Source organism: Gadus chalcogrammus, chromosome 9, assembly GCF_026213295.1.
Source record: "Gadus chalcogrammus isolate NIFS_2021 chromosome 9, NIFS_Gcha_1.0, whole genome shotgun sequence".
NCBI lineage: Eukaryota > Metazoa > Chordata > Actinopteri > Gadiformes > Gadidae > Gadus > Gadus chalcogrammus.
The window spans coordinates 24,375,937-24,388,220 of NC_079420.1; the positions used below are offsets into that span (position 1 = coordinate 24,375,937).

Genomic DNA, 12,284 nt, shown 5'->3' on the forward strand with positions numbered 1-12,284 from the left:
TAATAAGGGACATGATATAATATAACTTTAAATGCTATGTGGTGCTAATGCTACGAGTGTAGAAATACAGCTGCTGCTTCAGAGGCACTGGGATGGAGAACCATCCCACAGAAAGAGAGGCTGCAACACTAAACAGTAGTTCAAAAGACTCAGGTGCTTTGATGATGTATTAATGAGTTGATTCCTCTTTAAATACAACACTAAGCAGTGGTTCATAACACGCTGATGCTTTGATGATATATTAACGAGTTGATTCCTCTTTAAATGCAAGAGCAAACAGTGGTTCAAAAGACTCAAGTGCATTGAGAAACTGGGGCATCTTGAGAGCTCATCTCTGGTTTCTTTCTGTCTGCTACTCACCACTCTGGTCCTTCTAGAACAGGGATGGGCAACTTTCATGATTATGATGGACAACATTTTTCCTCATCACCATCAGAGAGCCACATGATCACGCACTTCAACTAATCGGATATGAGAGAAGCTACAATAATACAAAATAAGAACAAAGTATGTGTATATAAATGTCTGTATCTGGGCGGCTGGATGATTAGGGTTATTTGGGGTGTAGTGATGAATAGGTGGTCTGGGGGTGCTTCCCCAGATCTATTGGAGATGGCCACTACCTAAAAAATCATTCATATATTCATGGACTATGTATGTGAATTGAATCAACATACATTCATTTTTATATTTTCTGGGCTGAAATGGATTTTTAACTACTCTTGTTAAACGAAAAATACAAGTTTGTTTTAAAAGAAACAACAACAGCCACATGAGTGATAAGCATTTTTTTCAGTGCAAACAACTCACATACATCATCATTCAATGATGGCAAAAAACGGAATAACAGTGGCCCAACATTAAGTGCAACAACCAGCATTATATTCAGTGCAGTGTAGTAGATGTAGTGGCAACTTAAGTTGAACTCTTTCATGACTGATATAGTTTCTAAGCAAACAAAATGCATGGGTTTGCCTTAGAATTCTATGAACAGATACTCTGCTTCTCATCTTGACGGAAACGTACGGTTTTCTTTATCGAATTTTCTGTAATAAAATATAAATGTATGTTTTATTTTAATTTATTTTATTTAAAATGATGTGGGGGGCCTCACTGAGTGAGGTTGGCCGCCAGCTGCCCGTCCCTGCTCTAGAAGGTTTTTAGTGACGCCGTACAGGGACCTGGGCTTCAGAGAGGACCGGACCCCCGCCTGTCACTAACACATCTCTCTCCCTCCAGACCCCCGTCACGGGAGAACACCCTGCCCCGCCGCTCCCCCGCCACCCTGCCCCACTCCTCCTCCTCCAGGGAGGTGCGCTACCAGACCCTGCCTCGGACCCCCGGCCCCAGCCCCCCTCCCGCCACCCGCACCGGGGAGTACAAGTACGCCCAGGACCGCCTCAGCCACTTCCAGCTGGCCCCGGAGCCAGCCGGGCCTGGGGGGGGCGGGGGGCCCGTGTACCAGCTTTACGAGTGGCAGCAGCGGCACCAGTACCGCCACGGCAGCCCCACCGCGCCCCTTTACACGCCCGCGCCCGACTACCCCTATGGCCCCCGGCCCCCCTCCGCCGGGCCCTCCGCCTCCTCCGCCCCCCGGCCTTCGGACGGCCACCCGCGCTGCATCTCAGTGCCCCCCTCCCCCGCCGACCTGCCCCCCCCCGGGGTCGGCAGGACCGCCTCCCCCCTGCGGAGGCCTCACACGCCTGCCGAGCGGGTGACGGTCCGGCCCGTCAGGTCAGAGGTCGACGGCCCCTTCGCCGCCTCCCCTCGCCGGGCCAAGTCCCAGATGTTCAAGGTAAGGCTCTGAGGGTCCTGGACCCCCGTAGGGGTCCATCGCCCTCCTCCAGACCGTCAGCAGCTCTCACTGATGTCAGTGAGCGGGGCGCTGTAGGCACTGTGCGGTCCGCTCAGGATGTCCCTCCACCCTGTCTCGCCCCTCTGGTCACCGCTCTGTGAGGAGCCCACAGGGCACCGAGGCTCCACGACCAGGGAGGGCCCTGTTGGGCCCCCAGGAGCCACCAGGCGGCCGGAGGCCTCAGAGGGATGAGCATATGACATGCATGTGATCATGTTGTTGTTGGCCAACTATTAACAACAACAACAGCAGGAAAGCCAAGAGACTAGCTTCAACTGGGCCATGTCATCATTTCCATAGCACTTCTATACATGAGCAACAGCTCAGTGAATTAATGGTATGAATGGTTGTTCCATGTTATCACTAAAACAAGCTCTTCCACATATTTTGATAAAGTAGATACCAGCAGCGGTCCTCAGACCCAGTGGTCCATCTTTTCAGGGCTACTCTGAGCCACACAGAGTCCCAGCACTAGGTCACAGCACACCCACAAACAAGAACCAAAACGCCTAGACGTTCCTGCTCAGTGATCCGTTGCTAGCAGCTGGTCAACGCTGACTGCAGACTACACTATGAGTTGAGTCATTCCCTGTGAACCAGCCTGTGTCAGGAACGTGTCCTCATGGTTGTTCCTGCAGGCGGCCACCATGGAGCGGCGGGCGGGGCCGGCGTCAGGCTACATCTCCCACACCGTCAGCGCTCCCAGTCTCCATGGCAAGACGGTAAGAACGCACTCCACCTCCAACGAGTAGTCCTCACTAGGTTCACGCTGCTCCTCCCAGCGCCCCAAAGGACCCCTTCAGCTGTGTTGAGTTCTGCTGCCCCGGGGTTTCCACAAGGGGGCAGGATGTTAGGGTGTTGGACAACATCCATCCATGATGCCACCTAGTGACCTGGGGTCAGGGGTCAGCCTCCTGGTGACCTGGGGTCAGGGGTCAGCCTCCTGGGGTCAGGGGTCAGCCTCCTGGTGACCTGGGGTCAGCCTCCTGGTGACCTGGGGTCAGGGGTCAGCCTCCTGGTGACCTGGGGTCAGGGGTCAGCCTCCTGGGGTCAGGGGTCAGCCTCCTGGGGTCAGGGGTCAGCCTCCTGGGGTCAGGGGTCAGCCTACGGTCCGTCCATGCTTTAGATGGTGATGGTCTGTATGTTGCAGTCTACTAATACTATGATGTACTGTTTCTCAATGAAGCCAACCCTTCATGAACCAAATGAAGGGTTGGCTTCATTGAGAAACAGTACATCAGGGTAGTAGTAGACTCTTAGGGGTGTCCACCACTGACTCAATTATAACTCGTCAGGCCAGACCCATCGTCCAAATCATTTATCATGGATCTTTTTTGCGATGTTCAGAAGGGCATCAAGGCCAGACAGAGCGGTTACCATGGCCGCCAGAGTAACTTCTGCCATGCTCGTGGTCACTATCAGCAATAACAGTGTGTAACCTTCATTGATAATGTGTAAATACTGTATTGGAGCTGTCAACATTATATTAATAATACATTATTAATGAACTGTTCATCTGTTTATGATGTGTTAGTGGCATGCAAAACTATATGACGGGTTGACAAATGTGTAAACAACTTTCTAACAACGTGTTTAAGATGTGTTAACAGCTTTGAAACAATGTGCTTTCTTGGTTATGGGTTAATAGCTTTATAACAATGTGTTGGTAATGTGTTGGTAATGTGTTAGTGATATGTTAATGTGTGCTACTAGATTTCTAACATGTTTTAACAGCTTTATAATGATGTGTAAACGATGTGTTATCGTCTTTGTAATGATGTGTTACCGTTGTGTTAATGATGTGTTAAAACATTTCTAGTTATGTGTTAACAATGTGTTAATGATGTGTAAACGTCTTTCAAATGATATGTTAACAAAGTTATAACGATGTGTTAACAATGTTCTACGGATGTGTTATAGATGTGTTAATGACGTTCTAACAATGCATCTTTCTAACCATGTGTTAACGACGTCCTGAGGATGCGTTATTGATGTGTTAACGACGTTCTAACGATGTGTTAACGGCGTTCTTAGGATGTGTTATTGATGTGTTAACGATGTTCTTAGGATGTGTTATTGCTGTGTTAACGACGTTCTAACGATGTGTTAACGACGTTCTAACGATGTGTTAACAACGTTCTTATGATGTGTTATTGCTGTGTTAACGACGTTCTAACGATGTGTTAACAACGTTCTAACGATGTGTTAACAGCGTTCTAACGATGTGTTAACAACGTTCTAATGATGTGTTGACGACGTTCTTTGGGTGTTATTGTTTTGTTAACGACGTTCTAACGGTGTGTTGACGTCTTTCTAACGATGCTTACCGCGCTAACGACGGCGTCCAGCCCGAGGAGCTGACTCTGCTCCTCATCCAGCTGCGCCGCCACCAGGCCAGGTTGGCGTCCGCACGGCAGCACACGCTGGCACAGCTACAGCAGCTCCACGGCTCTGAGGTCACCTATTACCCCCACACTTACAGCCCCCTGCCTAACCCCACCACCACCACCACCACCACCACCACTGCTGCCGTCACCAGCACCGCGACCAACGGCGCGCACGCCACTGTCCGCTGCCCCCACGCGGGGCTGCTGGCCCCTCTGGGCCACTGGGGTGCCCAGGTGGGAGACCCCCCTCAGTCATGGCTTATCTCTGGAGGTTGGACGGGCCGTCATGGAACCGTCTGTCTCTTTTGTCGCTCAACTAGTCACTGTGGGCGGAGTCTCCGTCCTGGCATGCTTTGTTCTCATGGCGCCCATGAAGCACTGTCACCATGCTCTGATTGGCTGCAGTGTTGTCCTCGGTGTTGTGGTGTTTCCTCTGCCCTGTTTGAGGACCTCAGCAGTAGATCAGTGTTTCTACTGGTTCCCCTGGTGGGGAACAGCTTGCTGCTTAGCTTCTGTATCTCTGTGTCCACTGTCTCAGTGTGGTGGAATGATGCTACGTCGTGTTCTGTTCATTCAAAATGGAGATTGGTGTGTGGCCGTCTGTGCGCCTGTGTGACTGAGACAAAGAAAAGGATAAAGAAAGAATAATGTCAAAGAATTCAAGAAAGAGCAGCCAGATGAGATCACAAGAGGAAACAGGGAAGAAGCCAATGTGTGCCTGGGCCTGTGAGCTGATAAACCTGGAGCTTATGGAGCTGGTCACAGCCGGTTCCACATGAGTCAATATTTACGGTCTTCTTCCTCCTTTTTGGCAGACTGACGACGCCTACATGCAGCTGAAGAAGGATCTGGAGTATCTGGACCTGAAGGTGGGGGCGTCGCTGGACTCACTGATACTTCCTTTTGTTCATTCAGTTCTTGTCCTGCTCTCTTTCCTTCTTATTTCCCTCTGTCCATCTCTCTGAATCAAACTAATCCAAAAACCTGTTGTTCCCTGACCAATACCCGCTCTAACTGAAGCATGTGACCGCGCCGTCCTGGACAGACCGGGCGTGTACACGGATACCTTCAATGTGTTTGGTTTCTCTCTGGTCCACTCTTTAGGCTCTTTAGCTTCTAACCCTTCCTTGCTTGGTTTAAGAGGCATTCTGCGTCTGCCGTTTTGTTGACGGCGCCTGTGTGTCTCTCTGGTTTTGACTCCCAGATCAGAGCTCTAGAGCCACTGATCCTGGCAGTTCACAGTATTCTACTGCACTGCACAGCCGGGCCCCTCAGGCCCCTGACCAACGTAAGCTCTCTGAGAGAACGAGTGAGTGAACGAGTGAGTGTGATCAAGTGAGTCAATGTCTGTTTATGAATGGTATGAGGTTGTGTCGGAGAGGGAAATGTTTGTGTGGCTGCGCAGGTTTGTGTGTCTGTGCTTACGTGTTGCATGTTAGCAGCTGTATTCTAGAGGCGTCTGCGTGTGCGTGTGTGTGTGTGTGTGTGTGTGTGTGTGTGTGTGTGTGTGTGTGTGTGTGTGTGTGTGTGTGTGTGTGTACGTGCAGGCCTTGGTAGCTGTAGTTTGTGTGTGTCTAGAGCAACACACGTGTGTGTCTGTGTAATAGACGTCCATCCCAACGCTGCTGTAGCACCGTGTCCATGGCTTGACTCTCATCCAACCTTTGACCCTTGGCCCTGACCCTGCTCTGTGACCCCTGACCTTGACCCCCCCTGTATGCTGGTGACCTGAGGAGCATGACGGCTCAGCCGTGCATGTGCCGGGCTGTGGCTGGGCCCCTGACCCGAGCCGACCGCTTTCAACATCCTGTCTCAAACCATATCCTCCTCAAACAACACCAATCCATGCCTACCACAGGGCTCCTATCTGGCAGGATGCACCCTAATATGTCTATAAGAACATACCACAGGGCTCCTATCCGGCAGGATGCACCCTAATCTGTCTGTAAGAACATCCCACAGGGCTCCTATCTGGCAGGATGCACCCTAATCTGTCTGTAAGAACATCCCACAGGGCTCCTATCTGGCAGGATGCACCCTAATCTGTCTATAAGAACATACCACAGGGTTCCTATCTGGCAGGATGCACCCTAATCTGTCTATAAGAACATATCCCAGGGCTCCTATCTGGCAGGATGCACCCTAATCTGTCTATAAGAACATACCACAGGGCTCCTATCTGGCAGGATGCACCCTAATCTGTCTGTAAGAACATCCCACAGGGCTCCTATCTGGCAGGATGCACCCTAATCTGTCTTTAAGAAAGCTAATTGTATTTTGCTTTCTATTATTTTTCTACTGTAGCCTCTGCTGTTATGAGAACCCGGTCAGTAGAACTCGGTCAGTAGAATCCTGTCAGTAGAACCCGGTCAGTAGAACCCTATAACCCGGTCAGTAGAATCCTGTCAGTAGAACCCGGTCAGTAGAACCCTATAACCTGGTCAGTAGAGCCCGGTCAGTATAACCCTGTAACCCGGTCGGTAGAGCCCGGTCAGTAGAACCCTGCAACCCTGTCAGTAGAGCCTGGTCAGTAGAACCCAGTCACTAGAACCCTGTAACCCTGTCAGTAGAACCCAGTCAGTAGAACACTGTAACCCGGTCAGTAGAACCCAGTCAGTAGAACCCTGTAACCCGGTCAGTAGAACCCGGTCAGTAGAACCCGGTCAGTGTAATCATGTCAATAGAACCCTGTCAGTAGAACCCTGTCAGTGGAACCCTGTCAGTAGAACCATGTAACCCTGTCAGTAGAACCCTTTCATTAGAACCCTATCAGTAGAACCCTACAACCCTGTCAGTAGACTCTAGAACTCTGAGTAGAACCTGTTGGTAGAACCCTTAAAAACAAAGGCCCTTTCCTGAACTCAGTTTCCATTGGTGTTCTGTCAACCCCTCCAGGAGTCCTGGCGAGATGGGAGCTTCTCCAATGGCTTCCATTTATTTTGGTTAACGAAGCCGAAACACTTCCGGGAGGGGGGGGGTGTTATGAGGAGGCAATTATTAGTTTCCCCCACAAATATCACCCGTCCCATTGTGTATTTTGGTTTTATAAATACACAGAAGGTAAAATGACCTCCTAAGTAGACTCCTACCTGACTACTCCCTATGTATCTAATATACTCCTCATAGGGCTTTCTTTTGGAGGATCTATATTGGTAATTGATCTGAATGCATACTTTGACTCCACCCACACTTTCAGTCGAGGATAATGTGTACCCACCTCTGAATTTGTGAATGAGTGAATCCATCCAAGTCTGTAGTCCTTGTGGTTTTAAATGGAGCAGATCCTTTATGGGCCTTGTATTCTCGTAGATATCATAGCACGTCGTGCAGCAATACATGTAACATGTACCTCTGCCTGCCTTAGCTGTAAAGAACTATTGATGTATTTGCTCTCCCTCGTGAGTAAGTGTGTGTCTAAGAAGGCCTTCCTCTTGTGACACGCATCTAAAGAGCTTTGGCCACGATTTGCAGGTGGTTGGAAGCCAGTTTCTGAAGGAGGTTGGGAAACCAGTGAAGGTTGCAGAAAGTGACGTTGATGTAAGTACAACCTGGCCAACACTGTCAGAACTCTGATAAAGCAGCTTAAAGGAAATCTTGGGGATTTCCTTTAAGCGAGCTGGACCCTATTTTCAGATCATTTTGGGTCTCAAGCACTAATGTGGACAACACACACACTCGCACACGCACGCACGAATGAAGCTATGACTCAACCACTTACTGTTAAAAAACATTGACCGTTGAACTGTGTGTGTGTGCAGGTGAAATTGAGTCGATTGTGTGAGCAGGACAAGACGTTGAAGGACCTTGAGAGCAGAATCAGCACCCTAAAGGATGACAAGGTAAGACATTACACACACTTGCATGAAATTATTTCAATATCGTGTTATTGTACATTGTTAACATCTGCCGTCCCTGCCAGGTCGTACATAAATAAATGTATACATGTACATCAATAAAAAACACTTATGGACAGACAGAACCAGCAGCACCAAGGGAAAGACGTACAAAAGATTATAGTTGTAGCGAAGACTATACAAGACAGGTCACTAGTGGTAGGGGTTAAGGTGGGTTAGAGATGGATTTTAGAAAGCAATCATGTATGCATGCTTACCAGGCTGTATGAGGTGGATTGTTGCCGGGGTGATAAATAGAGGGTGTTATTGGTTATTCAGTGCTTATATTGACTGGAGGTAGATAGGTTGCTATCCTCAATTTGTTAAAGAGTTAGTGAACCCCAATACAACTCTTGGGAAATTGTCTTATATGATCTTCAACGTATTAATCTGCCATTTTAGCACTTACTGAAATAAGTAATTTACAGAAAACAGGAGTGACATCCTGTGTTTTTGCCCACGAATATGTGAACGTTCCTCTGTGCTCTAAAGGAGGGTTTCTATTGAAATCATGCCTCTTGGTAAACTCTTTAAGGTCGAAGGGACACCGTTGCTTAATGCTTGAGTGTCTGGCCCTGGTTGATTCGGAGGCTAAGAGAAGGGTTATGGTTTCGTGACACTCATAGTTTAATGTCACATGTGTGATGCATTTAGTTTGAGTCATTATAACAATCATTCATAAATAGGAAGGAGACCTACGCCTCTAGACCTAAGGCCAAATGCATTTCTTTAAATCTCAGTGTTGGAATGTAAGCTGATAAAGGAGGTTCCCCCTTTAAACACTGTGTGGTGTGTGGATCAGGAAGTTCATAAACATTGAGGCAGCATTGTTGTTGAACACACCCTAGGGAGTGGATGTTAAGAAGGTTTAATCTAGCTCTCCATACCCCTTATTGTGAGGAGATTCAGATTGTTAAGTCTAGTAATATCCCAAGATATTTAAACAGCTAACACTGAATATATTGACACGATAATGTCTGGATCAGATGACCAGGTCAGGTGCAGGCAAAGGTTAGACAGTGTATATACAAGGAGCAGATAAGGGTAAGACAGTACAGAGACAGGTTATTAAGGATCAGGTAGGGGTTAGGCAGTACAGAGACAGGTCATTAAGGAGCAGGTAGGGGTAAATCCACAAAGAAAATTTGAACTATGCAAAAAGGATGATGTGTTCTGTCCATATCAGTGTGAAAAGTGACATTTCAGTTTGTCTTACTGCAGTGGAATCAGAGAGGGGTAGTTGATTTATTTTTTGTATGATGTCATCTTTTTGAGTTCTCTCAAATGATTGCCACTTCATTCATACACTCCTTCACGATTTCCACGTTAGTGAATGTTTTTTTGTGCTTGCCTAAGACCCATGCCACTCGCAGTGAGGCTTCAGTTCCACGCTCCTGCTGTTTGGTTGACCTGACTATCATTTTGCGTGTTGCTTTGTATGATGCTTGCATTTGGCTTATTTTTCTTATTTTTACCTCACAGTTTTGTGGGTAATTCAGCTCGTGGCCATGCTTTGTTTCATAATGACGTTTCACGTTTCCACTTTTTACAAGGGCAACTGTCTCATTACAGATGAAACACATTGGTTTTGTTCCACCTCTCTTTCTTTTTTCAAGTTTGGCGCAAGCCATGATGTTTTCTAGGTACCGTTCGCAAATCTGACCTTGTTGTTGTATCCAATGATGACCTGTGTGGCACGTAGCCACATACGGGCCAACGTGGGCTGGTGCCACTAGGATTGATAGCTGGCCCACCCTATCAGAAGTGCCCGGCATTAACTTGAAATTCAAGGAACAAAAAAATAGCCCATATTATTATGTTACAATTATTTAGAGAAATGCTCCTTTTTTCCTTTTGAATATTCTGCTCTTAATTTTGATTGTGTAAAGCTATGTAGGCATCCGCAGTGTGCGTCCGTTGTGTGCATCCAAAGTCATTAAGTAGCAGAATGGGGTTGGACAGTACAGAGTCTTGTCATTAGGAGCCAACAGGGGTTAGACAGTCCAGAATCAGGTCATTAAGGAGGACCAGGGGTTAGACATCCTTCTCCAGAAGACCCTAGTCACTATAACATTTGAGAAACAGTATCAAAATAGTGCCCAGAAGGCTTATGTTGACTAATGGGGAACAGCAATGTCCAGATGTATTGTTGAAGATGTGTTGTAATGAGTAGTTGCTGTGTGCCCCCCTCAACAGGACCAGTTGGAGCGCGTGCTGGACATTTCCCGCCAGCAGATGGAGCAGTACCAGGAGCAGCCCGGCCACGCCCACAAGATCGCCTACCAGCAGCGCCTGCTGCAGGAAGACCTGGTCACCATCAGGGCCAGCATCTCCCGCCTCTCCACGGTAATGCCTCCTCCATGGGCCTAGGCGGTGATGTGTGGGGGCGAGTTCGAGAGAGGCTGTGTCTCAATTCAGGGGACGCATCCTTCGTAGGCTGCATTCGAAGGCCGATTGCGTCACTGCGGCGCGTCAAGGCCGTCCCATTTCGAAGGCTCCTTCAAATGCGGCCGACAAATGCAGCCTTCTTTCCCGGATTTGAAGGATCCACCGGCTGGATCCTTCACGGCCCAACGTATCCCAAGATTCATTGTGCGTTGGATTTTTTCAGAAATGGCGTCGGAGAGTTCGGAAGAGGCAGTTAGAGCAAATTACATATTTAATGACAAAACTATGTAAAAACATTATTTCATATTAAAATAAAGTTGGGACTATTTTAAATTTGTAACTTTATTGTCAAAGTTCAATGCAGTAACACGAGCCATATAACGTTAAACTAATTAACGTTATATTTTATATAATAAATATATAACGGCTCCATATTTCTCCTCCGCCGTCCGGTTTGAACCATAGCTGTCAGGGTTGCTAGGTGACAGGAGCGGCGCGTAGTCACGCAAGGTAAAGGGTGTTAACGGCTTGTTACGAAAACTTGAAATGCTCCGTAGGCCAGACCGTCTCTTTTTTTATTTTTTATTAATCTTTTTATTTGTGAGACAGGTAACATAGACTTGTCCCACAGCGCACCACAACCCCCCTCCCAACCTGACAAACATAGCAAAAATGACAATATAATAATAACAAAGGCACAAACAAAATAAATTAAATAAATTAAATTAAATTAAATTAAATTAAATTAAATTAAATTAAATTAAATTAAATTAAATTAAATTAAATTAAATTAAAAATAAAAATAAACACACAGAAGCAGACTATATATCATAACAATAACCACAGCATTATCTATACTTTGTTGGTAGGTCAATTATAGAACAGAGCATATAGTTGTTATTTTTTAACACTTCAATTAATGGTTGCTCTGTTTAACTGAGACATCAGTGGAGACCAAAGTTCTTGGAACATTTGTCCTCTATTATGCTTTTCAAAAGTCAGTTTTTCTAGTGGGAGAAGATGGGCTATCTGATCCTGAAACATTGCAACAGTTGGTGAGGAGTCATTTTTCCACAACAGAAGAATACATTTCTTGGCAAAATATGTCATAATAATTAATAGTCTGTATTTTTTTGAGTCCGTTCGAATATCTGGTAAATCATTTAATAGGTAAACACACAGAGATGCATTGAATTGTATTTCCAAGACAGACTTTGTGAATGAGTGAACCGAGTTCCAAAAATCCTTCAATTTTTCACAGTGCCAAAACATATGCATATATGTCCCCTGTTTGTTTTTACATCTAGGACAGTTCAAGGAGTTTTCTCTGGAGATCTTATGCATTTTTATTGGAGTTAAATAAAATTTCTGGATAAATTTAAAATTGGCTTCTTTGATTTTGTTACTTGTGAAAGGAAAGTGTATTCTGTCAATAATATTTTGCCAGGTGTTTTCATCAAGTTTCATTGCAAGGTCAGACCGTCTCTTTTAAAGACGTTCGTTCAGCCTTCGGTCCGGCTTTCACGGTCTACCAAGGCCACACCTTCATAGGCCACGTCCTTCGAAGGATGCGTCCCCTGAATTAAGACCATGCCTCTAGTCCAGACCTGTCGTTAGGCATGTCTGGAGCCATGTTTACATCTATTGACCCTCTCCTTTTGTGTGTGTGTGTGTGTGTGTGTGTGTGTGTGTGTGTGTGTGTGTGTGTGTGTGTGTGTGTGTGTGTGTGTGTGTGTGTGTGTGTGTGTGTGTGTGTGTGTG

General features: G+C 46.7%; 1 protein-coding gene across 11 annotated transcripts in view; it reads left to right on the forward strand.

Annotated features, from left to right (window-relative positions):
- Positions 1–12,284, forward strand: part of LOC130388607 (pleckstrin homology domain-containing family A member 7-like) — a 153,130-nt gene that overhangs the window by 122,953 nt on the left and 17,893 nt on the right. For all 11 annotated transcript variants that reach the window (XM_056598010.1, XM_056598004.1, XM_056598014.1 and 8 more), the window contains 6 exons: positions 1,240–1,795; positions 2,494–2,577; positions 5,058–5,111; positions 7,714–7,779; positions 8,001–8,081; positions 10,332–10,481. In XM_056598010.1, coding sequence (XP_056453985.1) covers positions 1,240–1,795; positions 2,494–2,577; positions 5,058–5,111; positions 7,714–7,779; positions 8,001–8,081; positions 10,332–10,481 — 991 coding nt within the window. The remainder of the gene's footprint in view (positions 1–1,239; positions 1,796–2,493; positions 2,578–5,057; positions 5,112–7,713; positions 7,780–8,000; positions 8,082–10,331; positions 10,482–12,284) is intronic.